Consider the following 22,526-nt stretch of genomic DNA (forward strand, 5'->3'; position numbering starts at 1 on the left):
ACTCTCTTTTTTGAATTTTGTGGGCATCGGAACCTTCTAGAAGGAGGTAAAGGGTTTCGAGGAGGTCCTTGAAGTATCCAAAGTCAGCGAGGGAGGGAATGTTAGTAGCAAGGGTTTTGGGGTGGTGGCGATGGAGCTAGATCGTCGCGCTGCAGAAGTTCTGATGGTCAGACTTGTTGGTACCGCGGATTCCACAGAGGTTGCAGACAAGTTTTAGGGCGGTGAGGGAGTTGTGGGTCACACAAGTTGGAGTCTCTAGAGGAGGGTCGTTGGTGGGGTATCCAGAACCACGTGGAAGAAGAAGTCTAGACACGGGTTCCCAATGGTGAGAAATGTTGGGGATAAATTTTCTGTTAAGCCATGTTTAGGGTTGATGTGGTGTTGAATGCGGACACCATTAGGTCCATGAAGGGATCACTTGGAGCTAGGTTTGGGACTGTTTAAGGCATCTACTTGAATAACTTTGTGGATTGGATGACGAATCCTAAAACTCAAAATTTCTCCAATTTCATTTTCATATCGCAATTGCAGATAGAATGGGCTTTCTGTAATTGAATTTTCAACTTTACCAATTTTACCCCTTTTTGTAATTGAATTTCTACTGTTTTAACTTAATTTTTTAATTTTTAATTTTAAATAATAGAATTGACCCATGTTTTTAATGACACGTGTGTCAAAATAACACAGTCAGCATATAAGGTGACACAATATTTAACACTGTCTGATCAATTTGACGGAAAGACCCTATTTGATTCAATTTTACAAAAATAAGGACCTAATTGAGACGCCGAAAAAGTAAGGGTCCTATTTGAGATTCTAGATGAAAATAAGGACTCATTGAGACATTAAACCTTGAATTAAAAACTATATATATTAAATTTTAAAAATATGATAATCAAACTGTATTAAAAGTTTGAAATAAAAATTCAAATTTTTATAATTTGATAATAAAGTTTAGAAATAAAAATATATTTAATTTTTTTTTCATCATTTTATAAAGTATTTTTACATTATCTATTCTAGAATTTAGAATATGATTTCTGAAATGAAAATAACGGAATAGAGATTTTAGAACGTGATTTTCTAAACAAATGCATTTTAAAATAAATGGCTTGATATTTTTTTTTATTCTTATTTTTACAATTTTGTTTAAAGTTAGTTTAAATCCATTCGGAGGTCCCTATTTTTATGTTTTTGTCCCAATTACGTCTTTGTCTTTAATTTTTTACCAATTAAGTCCTTAAGATTGAAAAATTGAAAGAAATTAACCCCTGTCGTTAAATCAAGTTAACGGGGTTAACATACAACTTACCTGTGAGGGTGAGGTGGAGAAATATGGATACGTGACGTGCAAAGAAGCTTTGAGGTGGCTTTTATTATGCACGTGGCTTTTATTAGTGAAGTTAAACAAAAATTAAAAAATTGGGGTTTTTGTTACCCATTTTAAAAGCTTCCATCAGATTTGCAAAGATGGTTTAGGGTTCGCTGTTCTTCAACATCGGGATTGGAAAGCAATTCAAGGTTGGAAAGAGGGAAGTAGGAAACGAAGATGCAAGCATGTTGATGCAACATTCGTGTTCATGGTCCACTTGCAATGATTGTTGGAAGCAATTCCGCTCTGTGAGCTCTCGTGGAGATGGAGGCTGGAATAGGAAGGAGGCGTTACCGATTTGTCATTGTGGAGAGAAGTTTGTGCTTAGGACTGCGAAGACCACTAAGAATCGAGGCAAACAATTTTGGAGTTGCCCTAGGTATAAGGGTGGAGGTGAAAATGATGGATGCAACTACTTCAAATGGTGGAGTGATTTGGGAACTCAAGAAAGTGTTAGTTGTGAGCTGTTGGAAACAAATGATGTGAGGCTCATGAAGACTTTTGAAAATGATGACAGGTTGATGAAGACTGTTGAAAACGAAAGGGATAACAATGTAGTTGTTGTGCATAAAGTTGTTATCACTCTTGAAAAGTGGATGAAAATTTTGGTTGAGGTTGTTTGTATTCTATGCGTAATCAACATGATTGCAGTGGCAATGTTGATGGGAAGGGTATGATAATCTCTGTCTAAGTAGTGTAGGTGTAATGTAGGCCATCCAAGAATGTAATAGTTACAGATGTAGTTTTGTTGCAATGTAGTTTTGTTGTGTTTCTTGCAAATGTAATAGTCGCAGATGTTAGTTTAATGAAATCAAGATTTGCAGTGAACATTATTGTTGTTTGTTGTTATGGCATTGTTCTTTTAATTATAATAGGTTGTTCTTTTAACTGGGTTAATGTTCTTGTTTGTTTAATATGGCATTCACAAGTGGTATGTTCTAATCAAATGTGTCATTGATAACTAAAAGGTTGCAATGTAACCAATCAAATTGTGTCATCCAGATGGCAATGAAATCAAATTCTGCCATTGATACAAGTAATATATTCCAATCAAAAGCGTTCAAATTGTATCATCCAGATGGCAATGAAATCTGGCTTTCATATTACAAAAAAATAGACATCCAGATGTTCATACAAGTAGGAATATTTATAATACTGAAAGCTAAAGCATTGTTTCTAAAAGACTGCTATAAAAACAAATGTTCATACAAATAGGAGATCTATCTATTACATTTCCTTTCATAAATCAAAAAACATTGTTTCATGTGCTGCACCCTAAGCTAGTGAAGTGGGTGCTTCTCCTTGTGACTGCAAAACATCTTGTGAAGTGGGTGCTTCTCCCTGTGACTGCAAAACATCTTGTGAAGTGGGTGCTTCTCCCTGTGACTACAAAACAACTTGTTCGTCTGTCTTGGGACAACTTTTTTGTTGTGACCCACTTCCCTACACTTGCTACATCTCTTAAGCAATCCTCCTTTGGTTGTCCTGGTGCTATCTTTCTTCAACTCCCACTGCTCTAACCTCATTTTCTTCTTTGGACGACCAAGCAACTTTCTTTTTGATGGAGGCATGACATCTTCATATTGGGTTACCTCCCACAAGTTGTTTCCGTTAATAGGATAGATAATAGAGGAGTATATTTGTTCATATGTTGAAGTGTGAAAGCATGCAGGTATGTAGTCCTCTTCATTGAGGTTGAGAAATCTCATTGCTGTCAAGGCATGAACACAGGGTATTCCACTAATTTCAATAATGCAATTTATATCAAGTACAAAACAGAAGTAAAGAACCAATAAACCAATAAGTTCATACCTTTTGTTGATCTAATATCAATGTAAGTGAAGAACAAATCTCAAGTCCACCTAGGTCTTCAATGAGTAGCTCCATAAACCATGTCCAAGTCTCCTTGTTCTCGACCTTTACTACAGCATATGCTAGTGACATCATTTGATCGTTTGCATCTCGAGCAACAACAGTTAACAACTCACCACCATATCTACCTTTCAAAAAGGCTCCATCAACACCAATGATTACCCTACATGGGAGAAAGCTATCTTTGCATGCCTTGAGGCATGCGTAGAACCTTTCAAAAAACTCGCATTTCATCATTTTCTTGAAGTTTGACCTTGACAGTGGAACCTGGGTTTCTTGCTAATAGCTCATGAGCGTAATCGTAAATTCTCCTATATTGCATAGCGAAGGACCCTTCCACTTCATCTGAAGCATAAGCTTTGGCCCTTTAAGCCATATTTTTACTTAGCCATTTTGCATTGAATAGGCCCAACTTATGCTCCCTACTGCATGTGTGTCCATCCACCATAATCCTTAACTGCCATGTATCTATTGCCTCTATGTAACCAAAATAAGTCATCCATGGACATTGTCTTTTTGCTCCCATACACTTAATCCTTATTCTTTTTTTATCATTTTTAATAAATTTTAGCCTTTTTCCATTCTCTAGTGTGTAAGTTTTGATGGTATTCAAGATGTCTACTTTCTGACCAAAATAGGTTCCCACCTTCCACTTGAAATCAACCATCTTTTTGGGCATACTGAATGTAACAAAATTTCCATATCCCTCTCCAACTTCACTTTCTTCGTCACTAATATCAAGAGAACTTAACTCCTCAGACTCCTATTCGTCATTAAATATACTACTATCACTAATGTCATGTTCTTCCAAATCTGACTCAGAAAGCACAATGCAATCAACTTCCATATTACCACAACTATCTCTTTCTATGAAGTCAGACTAGATGTTTATGTCTGCTAAACCATCCACATTATTCACTTCACCATCCATAATATTGACTTCACCAATATCATCATCTGATGAACTCCATTCGTTGACTTTTGTTTTGTTAGCCTCAACATCAACTTCTATTCTCTCCTGATCATGACTGTCAACATCTTGTTTTCCATCATTTTGAACATCAACTTCTATTGTCTCCTCATCATGAGCTTCGACATCTTGTTTTCCATCACTCTGAACATCAACTTCTATTCTCTCCTCATCATGAGCTTCATCATGTTGTTTTCCCTCACCCTCAACATGAACTTGTATTGTCTCCTCATCATGACATTCATCATGTTGTTTTCCCTCACCCTCAACATGAACCTGTATTGTCTCCTCATCATGAGCCTCATCATGTTGTATTCCCTCACCCTCACCAACATCAACTTTTATTCTCTCACCCTCAACAACACCAACTTTTATTCTGTCACCCTCACCAACATCACTACATACCCTGTCATACAACTGTTCTGTGCCATCACCAAACTGTGCACTTACACCACCATCATCCAACTCTGCACAATCACCACCATCATGCATCTCAAAATTCACTTCCTCAACTTCTTCATCAACATTATATTCAATCATCTTAGTGACATCAGATTGAGACACACTGTGCACAACATATAAATGTACCTGACCATTTAACCTAGCTAAATTGACCATATGCATAGCTCGTACGTCATCAGACAACGCTTCTAGCTTATCATCTAATTTTGGACCACATCCTACAGAATACCACAAATCCTGAAATCCTGCATATCCAAGCGCTTTTACTACACTCACCACAACAAAATAACTCCAAAAGTCACGGTCAAAATACATAGTATCACACTCCCTTTCATACTTCAGTCACCCTTCGTTTACCAACTCCCCTCCATGGTGAATCACAACTTTTATATCACCCTCAATCACAAACAACACAATGTACAATATTCTAAACCTATAAATAAACGTAAAACGACAAAAAACAACAAATATTAAAACATTGATAATGACAGCAGAAAAGTTAGTTTAACTATGGGGGATATGCGGGACCAGAACCGCAATATGTATACAATCTTTTTTTGGACAACACGAACCCCACAATCTAAAAACCATAGGCAGATAAGAAAAAAAAAACACCGAATATTAAAGCACTGAATACCTATATATAGTAGATATACTAACCTCCCACGAAAATCCACACAAAAAGCTTGCGATCCACGCTCAAGGCCTTCGTGATTGACGTGATAGCAACCCTTACTTCGTGATTTACGCTTCTAGTTTACCAAATTAGACATCTACTACTTCACCCATGCTTGCGAAACACTGGGATTCAAATTTCTCTACAGGATTCTAATCCCAATTCTATTTTAATATAACCTAATTTTAAAATCAGTAACAAAAACCCCAATTTTTTAATTTATTGTTTAACTTCACTAATAAAAGCCACATGCATAATAAAAGCCACCTCAAAGCTTCTTTGCACACCACGTATCCATATTTCTCCACCTCACCCTCATAGGTAAGCTGGAAGTTAACCCCGTTAACTTGATTTAACGGCAGGGGTTAATTTCTTTCAAATTTTCAATCTTAGGGACGTAATTGGTAAAAAATTAAAGACAGGGACTTAATTGGGACAAAAACACGAAAATAGTGACCTCCGAATGGGTTTAATCTTAAAAGTTCTTATGGACTTCTTCAAACATTTAAATGATTCCAATTTTTTAAAATTTTTTATCAATTCGGGCAAGCAATAATTGAATGACCTGTTCCATTTTTTTAAGGTATTTGTTACATCATCTCATCTTCTTCTCAATACATTCAGAAACTCTAAGCAACTATCATGACCTCCTCCACTATTAATCGCGTCATCGTCACTAGTTGACATTGACAATCACTCATTCACTATACGACAACCACCACATATCTCTATCTTCTTCATGCTTTCAGCCATCATATTCGTTCATAGTGTCGCACCAACAAAATTCATCAAACCACCATTCCTCCATGAAAACCCCAAATCGCAAGCCACCACAAACTACGATCGCCATCATCACACACTATGAACCTACAAGTCAATCGCGAATAACGTAGGCTAGCCATTACAAGAACGAGGAACAAACCAACAAACCTTTTAATTACACAATGAAAGCCCTAACCACCAAAATCGTTACACAATCTTGAAAATCGCAAGTACAAACAAAGACACCGCCATCACAGAAATTCTAATTTTGTAAGTGATTTTGGATTTATGCTAAGTGTGACTTGTGATTAGGGTTTCAACAATATGAACTCACATTTTTTGTTGAATGCGCGAGGTGATACGTGCTTTTCCTAGCTGGTGATGGAATTGAGGAACAAAACAACTTCAATTGTGACTTTAATGATAGTTGGTGGAGAAACAAAACAGTATTGCATGGTCATGTAATCAATTGTACAGGACAACTATGTAAACCACAATCTAATACTACATTCACCATGTAGAAAGAACAACTAAATTAAACAAAAATTACAAACACTAGTGCAAAAATGCTGTTTAACGTCACCCCTTAGACGTCAGTTTTGTGAAAATCCGACGTCTAATACTGCACGGTGGCATTATCGTAAATAAATTGGAAAACTAGACGTCAGTTTCGATGTCAGGCAACGTCTATGACATCATAGACGTCGCACCTGCCGCAAACTGACGTCCAATTGCCCAAGGTATGTGATAAGACAGTCCATTAACGTCAGTGTTTCAGGGGACTGACGTTTACTAGGTTGCAATTAATGCTGCCCATCAAATTCCCAAGAGCTTAGACGTCGGCTAACAAGGGCACCGACGTCTACGTCACTGACAGGAAATCAAACGTCAACTGGTTCAACTTTAGACGTCGAATAGACGTCGGATCCCGTGAAAAAGAAACGTCGATTGGGCTACAATTAATGTTGTTCACCTAATGCCCCAGACAATTAGACGTCACGTAGTCAAACACTGACGTCTAAGGCCTGCTTAGAAGGCGGGAAGACAAAAATTCTTCAATGTAGACGTCAGTTCTGAGGGGCACCGACGTCTAACTTCCTGTATTTTCACCAAATTCGAGGGTTTTAGACGTCGACTGTGAGGGGCGCCGATGTGAACTACCCTGACAGGAAACCAAAACGTCAATCTTTTCAGCTTCCTAGACGTCGGATCCCCTGAAACACCGACGTCTATAGACGTCGCTTTCTGGCACAACCGACGCCCAATTTCATTTTAAATAAACCGCAGACCCTTCTAACCACTCAGTTTCTGATCGCGTCTTCATCTCTTCTTCTTTTTCTTTGCTTCTCCTCTTCTTTTACTCGCTTGCGCACCTCTACTTTTTATCTCTGGCGGCATTGCATTGTGGTTTCTCATAACGTCATTGTCTTCGTCCTCTCCTTTTTCTCTCTTGCATCCTAGGTACGTGTTTTTTTTTTTATGCTTACCGTTTAAACTTTCTTTAGTTTTTTATCCATTATCTTGTCGTTCAACTGATTAAAATTTGCTTTCTTTATGTTGTGTTTTAGTGCAATTTTGATCCTCTCTTTGGGTAACACAGTGCAACATTCTCCCTTTGTTGGTTTCCTCACAAGAAGAGTGGCGATCTTTTGAGTTTTCTAGTTCTTCCGACCCAAAATGGAACTTGGGTCCTTGTCTACTTCTCGACACCGTAATTTTTTTCTCTTGCGGTTGAATAATGGGAAGTAGCCATGGACCCAGGTTCGGTTTTGGGTTGAAAGCACTAGAAGATTCAAAAGACGCAAGCTTTTTTTGTGGGGAAACTAGCGAGAGGAGAGTGTTACACAATGCTACCGAAAGCCTGGATCAAAACTGCACTAAAACACAAAATTGTTGTTAGACGTCGGTTAAAGACATGTCCGACGTCTATAACAACGTAGATGTCGGTTAGTGTCATTTTAAACCTCTTTATATATTCATGTTGACGTCGGTTTAATCATAGGTGGACGTCTATATAGAGTAATTAGACGTCGGTGTGAGTATAAGCCGACGTCTATATAGACGTCGGTGGATATCTTTAATCGACATTTATATGGACGTCGGTTCTGAGGAATTGTGACGTCCCATAGACGTCACCCGTATAGACGTCGGATGTGGAAGTGAAGTTAAAAGTCCAAATTAACCGACGTTAAACAGCGTTTTTGCACTAGTGAAACATTAACCACTTTGAAAATTTAAAAAAGTCAAGAAATACTTAAACTAACGAAAATAAAAGTACTAAGACAAAATAAATTTCTGGAAACAAGTGATGTAGAAAATATTTTTAATATTTTATATTAAATTTAATAATTTATTTTTATATTTAGATTTATAATTTATTTTTGTCCTGTTGAAATTAATTCCATTATCTATAGAGTGAAATTCCTAGACTCATAAAACAGGTATTCAAAGTGCTTCAGCGTTCCCACGTTCTTCAAGGTAGAATTCCGCGAGCAGCGATTGGTGGAGAAGAAGAGAGTGGATGATGGGATTATGTAACCAGAAGAAATAGGATTAGAGAGGTAAAATATGACTTAAACTGACATGTCACTGCCTTGTAAGTTATAATATAGTTATTGTTGATTTACTAAAAGTTATCATAATAACTTTATTTGAAAATATAAACTCTTAGTAAATAAATATAAAAGAAAAAAATAAATTATAAAATTAAATATAAAAATCAAATTACTGATTAAAGTATAAAAACTATCTAAATATAGGAATTAAATAAATATAAAATTAATTACTAATTAAAAATTTTGAGTTATGGGAACATACCGGGCCAAGACAAAAGTTTTTTGGGCCTGAGGGACTGGGCTGTCTGGAATTCAGAATACCATTACTTTTTGAGACGCGTCACTACCACACAGTCACGTGTCCGAGAATCCAGAAAAGGTAGGGTGGTTTATCTTATTTAGTAATTTCTCATTTTCACACGCAGAACATTGCACAGTGTTGATCTGGCAACAGTGCTACGATTAGGGTTTGTAGGGTTTGCGTGATCGAATCAGAATGGGTGGATCGGTGAAGGACGTGAAGTCCAAGGCGGAGGTTGATGCGGTGGTGGGTGCTGGCTCTCCGGTTGTACTCCACTTTTGGGCGTCGTGGTGCGAAGCTTCTAAGCACATGGATCAACTCTTCACTCACTTGGCAACTGATTTCCCCAAAGCCCATTTCTTAAGGGTTACCTTTCATTCTCAATTTCTCTTCTTTTCCACTTTGGCTTCGCTTTCTTTACATCTATACCTTGTTTTACAGGTTGAAGCCGAAGAGCAACCTGAGATATCCGAGGCGTACTCCGTCTCTGCCGTTCCTTTCTTTGTCTTTTGTAAGGTAATGTTACCAGTTATTATGTCTTCTTTCACTAGGGAAAGTGTGTTCATGGTTTAGTACTACTTTTTTGCGGATTGTTTTGTTTTAATTGTTATTTGTGATGTTTTATTGGTGTTGCTATCTAGTGTCTGCCTTCCCAATAAATTCTTGGGGCTTAGTTGGTATTGATTCTCGAATAATGGAAACGTGGCTTAGTGGAAATTATGTTATTTGATTTGATTGATTATGATGCTGTTCTTTTTTTTGGTAAGTGCATTTAGTATGTAAAGGGTGAAGTTTGATGTCATAGGGAAAGATGAAATACGTTTTTCCTTAAGCTAATTGTTTTGTGATTTAAATAACCAGATTATGGATACTCTGACATGAGGAAGTTTGGTTTCTGGTTAACTAATATATCTTAACGAAACTCTGTGTACAGTTTAGATAATTGCATTTAAATGCTAAACTGAAATTCAATTTATAACTTGATAAAGATCTGTGTTGTATATAGTTATTTTCAGGTTTATTGTTATGATTCAGTTTGAATATGTCACCGTGTGGACAAATGTAACGAATACCTTTGTTTTATTTCAATTTTAATACTCAATCTGTTATTTGGGATTTGAAATCATTCTTACCTTCTTTGCTTGATTTTAATAGTTGCTTGGAAGTTCTTTTTTGTCAGGATGGCAAGACCTTTGATACATTGGAGGGAGCTGATCCGTCAAGCTTAGCCAATAAGGTTGCCAAACTTGCAGGCTCAATTAACCCTGGAGAAGCTGCTTCTCCTGCCAGTCTTGGGATGGCTGCTGGATCTGCCGTTCTCGAAGCCGTGAAAGATTTAGCTCAAGTAGATGCATCAAAGGAGAAAAATCTAGTTGAACCAGGGCTTAGTGGTTCTCTTAAGAAGCGATTGCAGCAACTCGTTGACTCTCATCCTGTTTTCCTTTTCATGAAAGGAACCCCTGAAGAGCCAAAGTGTAAATTTAGCAGGAAAGTTGTTGAAGTATTGAAGGAAGAAAAAGTCAAGTTTGGAAGTTTTGATGTCATGTCAGATTCAGAGCTTCGTGAAGGCTTGAAGAAGTTTTCAAATTGGCCAACATTTCCTCAGCTTTACTGTAAAGGTGAGCTTCTTGGTGGGTGTGACATAGCAGTTGCTATGCATGAGAATGGGGAATTGCGAGAAGTTTTTAAAGATCAAGGAATTGATACCATTGATGAAGAAAAAGAATCAGGAGATGCCAAAGGCGGGATATCTAAATCTACTAATTTGAGTACTGGCTTATCATCTAGACTGGAAAGTCTGATAAATTCTAATGCAGTTATGCTCTTTATGAAGGGAAAACCAGATGAACCAAAGTGTGGTTTCAGTAGGAAGGTTGTTGAAATTCTCCAGCAAGAGAGCGTACCCTTTGACAGCTTTGACATTCTTACTGATGAAGAAGTCCGTCAAGGGCTTAAGGTTTATTCAAACTGGTCCAGTTATCCTCAGCTGTATATCAAAGGAGAGCTTATTGGGGGATCAGACATTGTGTTGGAGATGCATAAAAGCGGAGAACTTAAGAAAAGTTTACATGAGAAAGGGATTATTCCTGCAGAGACCATTCATGATCGACTGAAGAAATTGATTGCCTCATCCCCTGTGATGCTCTTCATGAAGGGTACCCCAGATGTACCAAGATGTGGTTTTAGTTCCAGAGTTGTTGATGCCCTTCGACAGGAGGGCCTGAGTTTTGGGTTTTTTGATATATTAAGTGATGAGGATGTGAGACAGGGATTGAAGGTATACTCAAATTGGCCAACCTATCCTCAGCTCTACTACAAAAGCGAGCTGATTGGTGGTCACGACATTGTGATGGAGCTGAGAAATAATGGGGAGCTGAAGTCGACCTTATCTGAGTAGGATTATTATGATTCCAATCTGGTTGTGTGTATTGGTATTTAGAACAAGTGTGATTGACAATCATCCATGGCGATTTTGATCCTGGTGTCAGGAATGTGTTTGATATCATTGTAACAATCTAGATCATTACTTTTATATACGTCGTCAGTGATTACGAATGCTAGTTTTCTGCCCTGTTGAAAATTTTAAACCTTATACTTGTCAGTGATTCTGAATGCCAGTTTTTCTCCGGTGGAAAATTTTAATCCTTTGGAATTCAAATTGAATACGAACTGTTGTAAACCTCAGTTTGGTGCTGGCGAAGATGCTAACTCAGTAAGTTACTTGCCTGTTATATTTAAGACTGAGCAATCATATCCTTTGCAATTGTAGCCGGATACTCTCTCTTTGGAAAATCACGGGTAGGAAATAATTTATTTTGTAGTTTTGACATTTATGGGAGAGACACTAACCTATACAACAAAATTTGATTAAAAGACAGTATTTATTTCACACAAGATATAGTTAAGAAGTTAAATGTAAAGTTTTCTTTATTATTGACGTTTTACTTAAAAGTTGAAATATAATCGATTACAACTTTTAATTTTAGTATTTTATAGAGTTATTGTTTACAGCTTTTTTATTTGATTATTTGACCCATATGATTAAATTTAGAATTGATGTTTTCAAATATATATTTTTAGCCAAACTATTTAGTGTGCGTTTTGGGCTTACAAAAGTTGTGTATTTTAGTTTGATCTCATTGTACATAATAAAGGTGTTTCATCGAACCAGATAAAGTGCAAGTAGTACCTTAACTTTGAGTATAACAAGCTTCTATAGGCAAGAAAATTAATATTTTGACAATCTTTACAAAAAAAAAATTACAACTATGTGATACGATCTTGTCCAGAGTAGTAATAGAGTAAAAATTTGTCATAAAAATATTAAACTTTTATTTGATAAGAATAAAAGTTTTAATCTAAGAATTATGAGAATTTTTTTTAAAAGTACAAATATATATATATATATATATATATATATATATATATATATATATATATATATATATATATATATATATAATATGATTCAAACACGTTTAAATTAGTTTTTGATATTTTTATATATAGTTACATAAGTTTAAAAAAAATCTAAAAATCTTAAAATAAAGCTTAAAGTGAAAAACACAAAAATAACAAAAGATTACATATGTAAAGTTTTTTGTCTAACGAGACCTACTTGTTTAATGAATACAAATTGATTCATCGAGATGTAAAATTAAACTAAAATTACAAATTATTTAAGTTTCTAAATTATTCTTCAATGTATTCATAATCTTTATATTCATTAAATTAATATTATAAGATTAAAAAAATTGTTTTAATTTTGAACCTTATAATAATTTTTTAAATTAGAAAGAATCTTAAAATTTTCTCATATATCTTTTAGGAAATAATCCTTTTTTTTATTATATCTTTTTAAGAATTTATTCTTAAATTCATATTCTTTATATTTTTATGTGTATGTAGTTTGTCATCAGTGTCGTCAACATAATACCACTTTATAAACAATTCATTTTAAAGACTATATGGACTTCTCTTGTGTCTTGACTCTCCAATCCTTTTGCATTTCACTAAGTTTACATGGACTACAACAACCACACTAACATTTACAAAAGCTCAAATATACAATAATAAAGATTGCTCACCGTAAGTTTCTTGAATTTTTCCAGATCTTTAAGTTTGAAATGACAAAATTTTTCATCTGTAATATACTTACTCACATGTATTATTATGCACATATTTATCCTTATCCTTATGTATTTCCAACATTAACAAAAGCATACTTCATTGCTGATAAAAAAGAAAATACTCATCTTCATAGAAATTGATACATTTGAATACGTGACAGTTTGTGATTGGTCAATTTTTAATATTTTTTTAAACATAAATTCAAATAAACTAATAAAGCGATAATATATGTTCTATTGTCAAAAAAATTATCCTAAAAGTATTGTTAAAATATCATTATCTTTGTCCTTATCCACCACCCATTACTAATTCTATGTTGTTAGATGATTGTATGTAGACTTTATGTACAAAGAAACAATTATAAATTTGTAATGGGTGGATGGGTCAATATCATACTTTGATTTTGAATTGAAATAATATTATTTTCCTCTATCTTTTTTATTAAAAAACCACAAATAATTGCATTTCTGGATTCACTCAATCATGCATTGTAGTAGTAAACTAGATTTTCAATACGCATGCGATCACTTTATACTTTAAGGTTTTGAATGTTCATAACTAATCTATTTGGCAAATATTCTCACGTGCCAATTGGGATTACTAAGATTTTGTTTGGGTAGCAAAATTATCAGTTAAAAACTTCCATAAAATGATAAAAGAAATATTTACTTTCCATTTAGTATTTTTATCTTACCTAGGTAAAACATAAAATAAATACATAGGTTAACATTTAACAAATAAATACTGTTATTTTCACATTTAACAAATTTGTACACACTTTATATTTACTATTTTATCCTTTATTTTTTTTATTTATAAATACAAAGTTTAACTTTTTTAGTGGGAAATTAATCCTAAAAATTGTCAAAAAAATAAAAAATCATATAATAATAGACAACTGCTATAAAATAAATAGTTTAAATATCTTCAATTTAGAGAAGTTGTTTGGCAACAGACAACCATTATACCATAAGAAGAAAAACTCCCACTTAATCCTGAATCTGCAAACATGAGTCTCAAGATTTCCCTTGACTTCAACAATCATTATGGTCGTATTTAGAGCGACGAAGATGAAGAAATCAAAGAAGAAGATGATGAAGAAAGTGGATAGTATACTTGTAATAGTAATAGAAGAGTTCATACATCAACCAAGAGTCAAAATCACCCTCCATTGAACTCATTCTTTTTCCTCAAACTAACCATTTTAATATCTGTAAATTGCAGTTTCGTGTCAATGTATCGCGAAATCAATCACTCATGTTCTATCCCATGTATGATGTCATCAGCTTTATATATATATATATATATATATATATGAGTTTGCTAATTTACGTGAGTTTTTTAGTTGGTACATTTTAGTAGAGTGTATCAAATTTTAGGTTACAAAAATGTCCGTATTAAAAAAGAAAACTAACTTTAAATCAAAGGGTATTTCAATAATTTTAAAATTTAATTTAAAATAAAAAAATAAAAGATAGTTATTAAAAATCCTGATTGGTCAACGAGAGGAGTTATTAATTTTTATTTTATTTTTAATTTTAAAAAACAACTACCTTTTAAAAAATATATAATAAAAGCTAATAATTCGTGAACCAATCAAGATTTTTAATAACTATTTTTTTTTAAAATTAAATTTTAAAATTATTAGAATACTTTTGGATTTAATTTTTTTTAATAAGAACATTTTTGTAATCTAAAACTTGGTATACTTTACTAAAATGTACCAACTAAAAAACTCTCTTATGTAAATTAGCAAACCTATCTATCTATCTATCTATCTATATATATATATATATATATATATATATATATATATATATATATATATATATTGTATTGGTTGATTATGTTTCATTATCTTCTAAATTTAAAAAGAATGGCAAGTAATTAATATACGATGCTTAATTAGATTAACAAAAAAGGTAAATGAAAAGAAATATTATTAATCCATGATAATATAAAGTACTATAAGGTGGATTTAAGTCTAATTCATTTTTATAAAACCAACTTGTAATATAAAATTTGTACCTTAATTATATATTATAATTTGGTTTTATCTACGTAGATGTGACACTTTCAACATAAAACTCCTTATATAAGGATGTTAACAAAGTCTCCTAATTTTAGTTTGTTGGGTATCCATAAACTGAGAGAGGCATGCGAGCAACTTGATTTCAAGTGCTTTGCATTCTTCAATCTGCATTTGAAGCTCTAATCTCTCTTTCTTAAGGTTCTTGTTCTCTTCCATAAGTAGTTGCTGATTGTTTTCTTCTGTTGCATTTTCCTCAGAAGAAGACTTAAGGTATGCAGGAAAAACACTTGGCTCGCACTTTTTTCTCGTGATTTCACCTAGCATGTGCCTGCAACCCCTCTGAAATTTCTCGTGTTTGAATTCCCATCTTTTCGATGACATTTTCTTAAATCCCTGTTTTCAAAACACAACCACCTAAGACATTGTTTTCAAGATACTATAAACTTATATTCTGAATGTCGAAGTAAAGTGGTACGAGATTACGTAGAAGCAGCATGCGTTCAAACATAAAAGTATTATTTCCATGTCATCAGATTAATGTTGATGATGGTCAAAGTTTCTGAAAATTCTTTAATCCAATGTACAGCATTTAGTCGTTCACAATAAGCAACATTCTCGTTGATGTTCAAATTAAGTGTGCTCTAATCCAAGTGAAGCAGTAAAGTATGTCTGGTATGACTATTTTGACTTTTAGTTCAAAATAACTCATTTGACCATCATTCTATATAAATATATATATTCATTAACTCCACCTTCATTTGATTGTTTTGTTTAACTACGATATCTCTTCCTAATAAAAAAAGAAAAAAAAAAAAAACTATGATCCTTCCTTTTCAATACATAGCTCCTCTAGCGTCCCAATTTTGAACAAAGAAAACATAAAGCTACAGAACAAAAAATAAAAAGTAGAAATTATAAGTGTCTTGGTATCATGACACACTATTACATTCAATTGACACTTAGTACAATAATAAAATAGTCATAAAAATATAAATTTTTATATTTTTTCAAGAAAGATGAAAGTAAAAAGTAAAAAATAGTAGTGTCAAATGAATATAAAAATTTTAGGTGTGTCAAAGAATCGTTTTTCAAATTACAATTTGAGACACAAAAATTTTGACATTTATTTGATATTATCCTTTCTTATCTAATTTTATTCTCTTTTTTCTTAAAAAAAATACAAAAACTCATTATTTTATGGCAATTTTATCTTTGTATTGTTTATCATATGAATGCAAAAGTGTGTTATACTACCATTATTTATGAAAAATAATTGTAACCAGATTTTATGTTTTCGAAATAAGATTTTTGATGGTTGAAGATCTTATTACTTAAAAATCAGATTAAATTATATAAAAGTTATTTTAGAAGTTCATTTGTAAAATCAAATTAAATTAAAAATTTATTATGTCAAAATGATTTTTGTTTTATTATTTATTAAACCTATATAACTTATTATTGAATCATCATTAATATTTAATATCATACATGAAATATATATATATATATATATATATATATATATATATATATATATATATATATTTAGATGTGAGAAAGTATATATATAGTAAAACTTTCATATTATTTAAGTTGGTTATATAAGATAAAATTATAACTAAAATCCTTCTTAGATCTTTCAATGTTAATAATCATAATATTTTTTATGACAAATTTCGAAAATTGAAGCTGGTTGATATATACTTATATCTATACGTAAAGATGAGAATTGTTGTGTGAATGCGTAAAAGAAGAGGTAATAGAAGTTAGGAACTTACATAAGTGTTCAATTGGCGAATGAAGCTAGAGAAGTTGTTGTGCTTGAAATATCTAGGCAAGGTATGCTCAGAGAATTCTGCAGGAGACCACACAACAAAACCACTTCCTTCTTCATTCCACGACACAATTCTTGTCATATCTTCACTCTCACCTTCTTCCAACAGATCGTACGTCTTCAACAGAAATGGTGCCGGACACCTTTGCCTCGCTGACTGTCCTGCATCTGCATCTGCATGTGCATCACCACCAACAACGTTGTTGTTGTTATTGTTCTTATTATTGTTGTTGTTACCTAAACCAAGGTTCAGCTCTAACACACTATTATCAACCATGCTTGATTATGTTGTTGTGCACAAGTCTAACTCTATGATTACCTATTCATTTGTTTTGCCTAACAGCTTCATATTCTACACACTCTTGTTTTTATAGCATCCACACCTACCACTTGGTAGCTGCCGTGGAAGGTGGACTTTTTCCCACTGGTTTCTTTTTCTCCTGCTTTTTTTTTTTACTTTCTCTCGCACGTGACCCTAATAATATTCAAATCGACACATTTTTTCTTGTCACCATTTTCTCTATCTGTTAATTTCGAAGGTTGGTGATGTCAGTTTTTGTGTTAGTCAGAGGAACTTTTATGACTTTGCCCATGTGATGGTGATGCGAACGTAGCGCCGAATTATTGTTTTAAAACTTCTATCGATTCAAATAAAACAAAATATTATTCAAAGGTTTGATTTCTTTCTCATGGATTTCCTTTTATTTTATCTAATAAGACATGTTTCAATAATGGAGAGTTTGTCTGCTCCATCTATACAACTTCTTTCATATAAAAACTTTCAACAACTTCTCTAGATTTATATATTTTCAGAACATTGTGGAATTCCAGCTCAGTATGTATAGTTTGTTCAAAATTGTTCTTTTTCTATTTCTTTTAGAAAAATAATAATTATTTTAAATACGGATTGAGATCAACGGTTTAGGTTGTGTTGTGTTGTCCAAAATTCAAATATTATTGCGAAATTCAAGTGTTAGATTGAATCGTTTGTCCAAACCGTTCGAAAATACTTGTATAAGACAATACAACACCTAAGTCATCTTAACATTTTACATTTAACAATTAATGTAACTGTAAATACGCATCATTTACTCCCTTATTTTAAATCTTTATTTATAAATTTTGGAGTGGAGTTTTGATGAATGATAACCTAATTACAATACAATTGTAAATAATTATACTTTATCATTAAGTTGATCAGTTTTAACTAATTGGGATAATTTGTATCAATTAATTTAATTAATGACCAATTGGTTTGCTTGATGACCGTTCAATTTGATCCACGGTGATTGATAAATTGAGATATAATGAATTATCTGATTTATTTGTGATCAGAAAGTCACACAGTACAATAATAATATTTTGTCAATCAAGATGATTAATTTAGAAATTCATATTAACCATTACTTTGATTGAGAATTCGTTGACAAAGATGGATAACAATAGGAAATGCAACCCAACATCATTCAAAAAAGAAAAGGGTGCAAATCTATTTGAATACATAAAACTACCAGCTATATTTCAAACTAAAAGTCTAAACAAAAGAAAAACAGATTTTAACATTTTATGGAAATGCAGCAAAATTTAAAACTTCTCAGTAACATACTTCACTTCGAGACAAAACAAGTCAATGGAAATGTCAAAAAGATTTCACCTTATCCTCTCATAAATACTTCAAAAGAAAAATTAAAAACAAAAGCGGAATTACTTTTTATAAATCAAAATTAATTTATATATGAGTTAACTAATTGAAAATCTCTCGTATATATAGCTTCTTTCATATCTTTGAAATTTTAATTTATGTAAAAACTAATTTTATCTTCATTTTTTTTTTCACATTTTTAAAAGTGTTTTTGGAGTGGCAAAAGTTTATAGCTACGAAAGTTGGCATGAAGTGCCGCAAAATCTGACTCAGTTGGAAGAAGATAGTCTCCCACTTGTGCTCTTGTTATTCCAATTTCCATTTCATGATGTAATCGTTTTATTATTATGCCTTTTCAATTTCACTAAAAGTTTTCTTTTTTATGTTTCTCCTATATTTTTATTTTCATTCACATCATCTACAATTCTTCTTAGATTTAGTGTTAAACTAATCCAAGTCAATTAAGATGTAACACTAAAGTCTAATTAGAAATTGAATTTTGTTAAAATTACTCAATACTAAATAATTAGGGCTCAAATGCATTAATCATTTTGTAAGCCACAAAAATAAATCTGTGGCGGCGCTATTAATTAAAGGATTAGGGCGTGGGTTATGAAATCTTCAAGGTCTTTTGCTGATCTAATTAAGCAATGCAAAACTTCTAAGTTGACCAATTTGGATGGTTGTTGAATTTAGTTAATTTAGTGATGAATTGAAAAGTAACCTATCTCATTCCGTCGTTTAAGCTGTAATGATTTTTTCATCAATTTTTCTTCTTGTCCTCATATTAAACTTTTATAATTGAGATTATGGTTTTCTAATTAAAACTCTTGATTAGATCCTTGTGTGTAGCTAATTGGGGAGTATATTTATAGACTAAATCTAATCATTTGCAAAAATTAGGTCAATACTTATTGTACCCCATGTTTTCTTTCTGTGCCCCCATAGGTCTAACAAAATGACGGTTTTAACACTTTTCTTTTGTCCCACCTTCTTTTTGTTCTTGGAGTTTCCTTGATTTTCAATACTCGTAGTACTCAACAAAACCTTACTTCCCTCTATGGTGTTCCCCATTAAATGCAATCACATTTTTAGATCCATCAAAAAATCTGTCACCAATTTCCCCTCAAAAAGAATAACATGACTTTAATATCATGGTAAATTTTAAACCTAACTTTTAGTTTATTAACTGATATTTTCATCAATTTACATACTCTAAATTTATATTATTTTTAATCTATGTGAGACTTCTAACATATACTTCTCACATCAATATATATATATATATATATATATATATATATATATATTAAGCGTAGAACTAGACATTAATAAATAGTTTAATCATGATATAATAACAGGTGAAATAATAGACCTATCAAACAATTCTACTAAAATAGGTTCTAAACATGGATCTGATGTTGTATTAGATTTCTATATTCATTATCTTAGAAGATAAGAAAAACTCTACGTGAAAGAAAAACTCTATATCCATTTCTAATTGACTACGACAACGGGGTTTATGTTTCTACCCAATGAGTTTCTTCAATAGATCAAGTAAGTTTCGGTTCCTTTTTCTCTTTTCGTTCTTAATTGAGATCATTCTTAATGATCTCAATGAAATGATTTATTTATAAATAGTTTTTTATAAACGAGTTTCATCATTTTAAAATGTATCAGTTCTCTACAAACCATTTTTCTAGAGTTCTCTACCTTATCTATAAGAGTTCTAACTCCCAAGTCATCTCTTTGACTATCAGGAGGTACCTAATCAACCACGACAACGAGGTCTATGTTTCTACCCGATCAGTTTCTAACATAGAGCAAATAAGTTTCAACTCCTTTTTCTCTTTTCGTTCTTAATTGAGATAATGCTTAATGATCTCTTGTCGCATGTGAGTTGTAATATCCTTTCCCAGTTTCTTGTTGATCAGAGGTCCTAAGACTCTCTCTGATCTTTGTTCGGCGTTTTGTAGGTGTTTCTAGAGTTCCTTGAACTCTAAGCAACAATTCAATGTTATAGAGTTCTATTGCTTCAGTGTAAGGTAAGGGAAGCTAGTTTTACTTGATTTGTTTGATAGACGAGTTCTAATTAATGTTTGTATGGTGAATTATTGATTGAATTGTGAAATTGTATTGGATTAAGAAATTTAGTATGTTTAGTTGATTGTATATAATATGTGTTGATGTGAAAATTGATTTAATTGTGAGATGCAATGTGATTCTAATGTAGGAGCTGTCAAATTGTATAAAGCTTTGTTTACATTTTAGCAGGAGAAATAAGTAGTTTTTTTAGGCGAGAAATGGGGTTTTGATAGGTGAAAAGTTAAAGGAAGGGTTATTTTGGTTAAAATGTGTTTTAACATGGGTTTAACGGTTGATTAAGATTTGTTTGAGTGTTATGACAATATTATGATGTAGAACTAGTTTGTTATCTTTTGGAGGTGTCTTGTATGATTTTTAGTTCACTTTAGGAGTTTTTCACTAATGGTATTTTGATTTAGAGGGTCTAGACGGAATGTGAGGTTTTGGGGGTTGTTATTAAGTCTATTAAGACTTATGTAAGCTGTTAGTTGTAGAGAATTGATGTTGAAAGGTATAGAATGGAGTTTGATTGGTGTTAAGTTTTTAAGTGAGGTTGAGACAGCTAATTTGAGTTAGGAAGGTATTTTTCATTGTTTCTTTGGGTATAGAAGGTCATAAGAATCAGTAGAATGTAGAGGGAAAATGTCAAAGTTGAGATTTGAAGTGTATCTATGAGAGGTTAGTGACTGTTCTGAAAATTTTCATTGCTTATGGAAAAATCCACAATTTACTTGTGCACTTATCTGTTTTCAATTTCACATTTCCTAAAGTAAATCCACAAGTTGTGAAAAAAGTCACAACTCAATTGTTCAACTTGCTAGTTTTAAATTTTTTTCTCTCGAGACAAATCAAAAAGTTGTGGAAAGGTTCACAGCTAGGTTATGAAACTCTCTGGTTTCAACTCTACATCTTGGATATCAATTGTTTTACGTGTTCTATGATGACTTGCTGGGTTGTTTCTAGTATTTTGAAGTATGTTCATTGTTTTCATACGTTGGTATGCATTGTAAAAGTAAAGTGAAATATTTGGTTTCAAAGTTATGAAAGTTAGTTCCAAGGTGGAACTTTGTGGTGTGGTTTCAAGTATTTTTAGTCTGAATGCATGAAACTTAGCCTTGGAAGTTATCCTGATACTTTAATGGTCGTTCATTCTCACATAAAGAGGATTGACATATGTGATGAGAATAACATGAGGTCTTAGTTTTAGGTGCTTCCAATATGATCGAAGACATGGAACAGACTAAACTTGTGAGTGTGGTAAGGTGAAAACCATTGGTAATGGCTTTGCAAAACAGTAGAAGCCACCATAAGTGCACAACCCATCATAGCTTGACAATCATTCTAAGTCCGGACAGTCTTGTCAAAGTATGGTCATGCATAAAGTGTTTAGTTTGTTGGTGTGATATGTGTATCGTGTGTATAATGTTTAAATGTTTATATATATCATTAATTGTTTGTATTCTAGCTTATTCTTGTTTTTGTGTTATCTGTCTTTGTATATGTTTCTCTTTTGCGATGATCACTTTAATGGGTGTGAGTTTAGGGAGGACATATCTATAGTTATCTCAGCGTGAGAGTGAGGGAGAATCAACAATATAGATAGCTTCTAAAATTCTTTAGATGTAGATATTTCTTCTATAAAAAATCTCAAATTTCTTTTATAATTTATCATCTTTGTAATTTTTATTTTAGTGGTTTTATACTACTAAATTTCAAATGTTACAATATAGACACATTATACTTATTACTACGAAACAAATTTAAATAAATATATAAAAATAAATATTAAATCACTTATACTATTATTTATAAATAAAAGTTAAATTAATTAA

The 22,526-nt window shown here is 32.6% G+C and overlaps 2 protein-coding genes across 2 annotated transcripts; one reads left to right on the plus strand and one right to left on the minus strand.

The window, feature by feature from the left end:
• The first annotated feature begins 9,060 nt into the window (after positions 1 to 9,060).
• On the plus strand, positions 9,061 to 11,607 carry LOC106769361 (monothiol glutaredoxin-S17). The gene is made up of 3 exons (XM_014654957.2): positions 9,061 to 9,336; positions 9,412 to 9,486; positions 10,151 to 11,607. The coding sequence occupies exons 1-3, from the start codon at positions 9,166 to 9,168 to the stop codon at positions 11,366 to 11,368; spliced, it is 1,464 nt and encodes a 487-aa protein (XP_014510443.1). The 5' UTR covers positions 9,061 to 9,165; the 3' UTR covers positions 11,369 to 11,607.
• A 3,482-nt stretch (positions 11,608 to 15,089) lies between these two features.
• LOC106766398 (heat stress transcription factor B-2a) lies at positions 15,090 to 17,550 on the minus strand. The gene is made up of 2 exons (XM_014651128.2): positions 16,912 to 17,550; positions 15,090 to 15,526 (listed from the first exon to the last, which is right to left on the minus strand). The coding sequence occupies exons 1-2, from the start codon at positions 17,242 to 17,244 to the stop codon at positions 15,206 to 15,208; spliced, it is 654 nt and encodes a 217-aa protein (XP_014506614.1). The 5' UTR covers positions 17,245 to 17,550; the 3' UTR covers positions 15,090 to 15,205.
• Positions 17,551 to 22,526: the final 4,976 nt, after the last annotated feature.

This window comes from Vigna radiata, chromosome 7 (assembly GCF_000741045.1).
Source record: "Vigna radiata var. radiata cultivar VC1973A chromosome 7, Vradiata_ver6, whole genome shotgun sequence".
Lineage (NCBI taxonomy): Eukaryota > Viridiplantae > Streptophyta > Magnoliopsida > Fabales > Fabaceae > Vigna > Vigna radiata.

Excerpts from the sequence above, each read along its gene's own strand:
- LOC106769361 (XM_014654957.2), top strand. The coding sequence starts at position 9,166 with ATGGGTGGATCGGTGAAGGACGTGAAGTCCAAGGCGGAGGTTGATGCG. Across the intron at positions 9,337-9,411 it reads CCAAAGCCCATTTCTTAAGG|GTTGAAGCCGAAGAGCAACC; the intron begins GTTACCTTTCAT and ends CTTGTTTTACAG. Across the intron at positions 9,487-10,150 it reads CTTTCTTTGTCTTTTGTAAG|GATGGCAAGACCTTTGATAC; the intron begins GTAATGTTACCA and ends CTTTTTTGTCAG.
- LOC106766398 (XM_014651128.2), bottom strand. The coding sequence starts at position 17,244 with ATGGTTGATAATAGTGTGTTAGAGCTGAACCTTGGTTTAGGTAACAAC. Across the intron at positions 15,527-16,911 it reads TTCGCCAATTGAACACTTAT|GGATTTAAGAAAATGTCATC; the intron begins GTAAGTTCCTAA and ends TTTTGAAAACAG.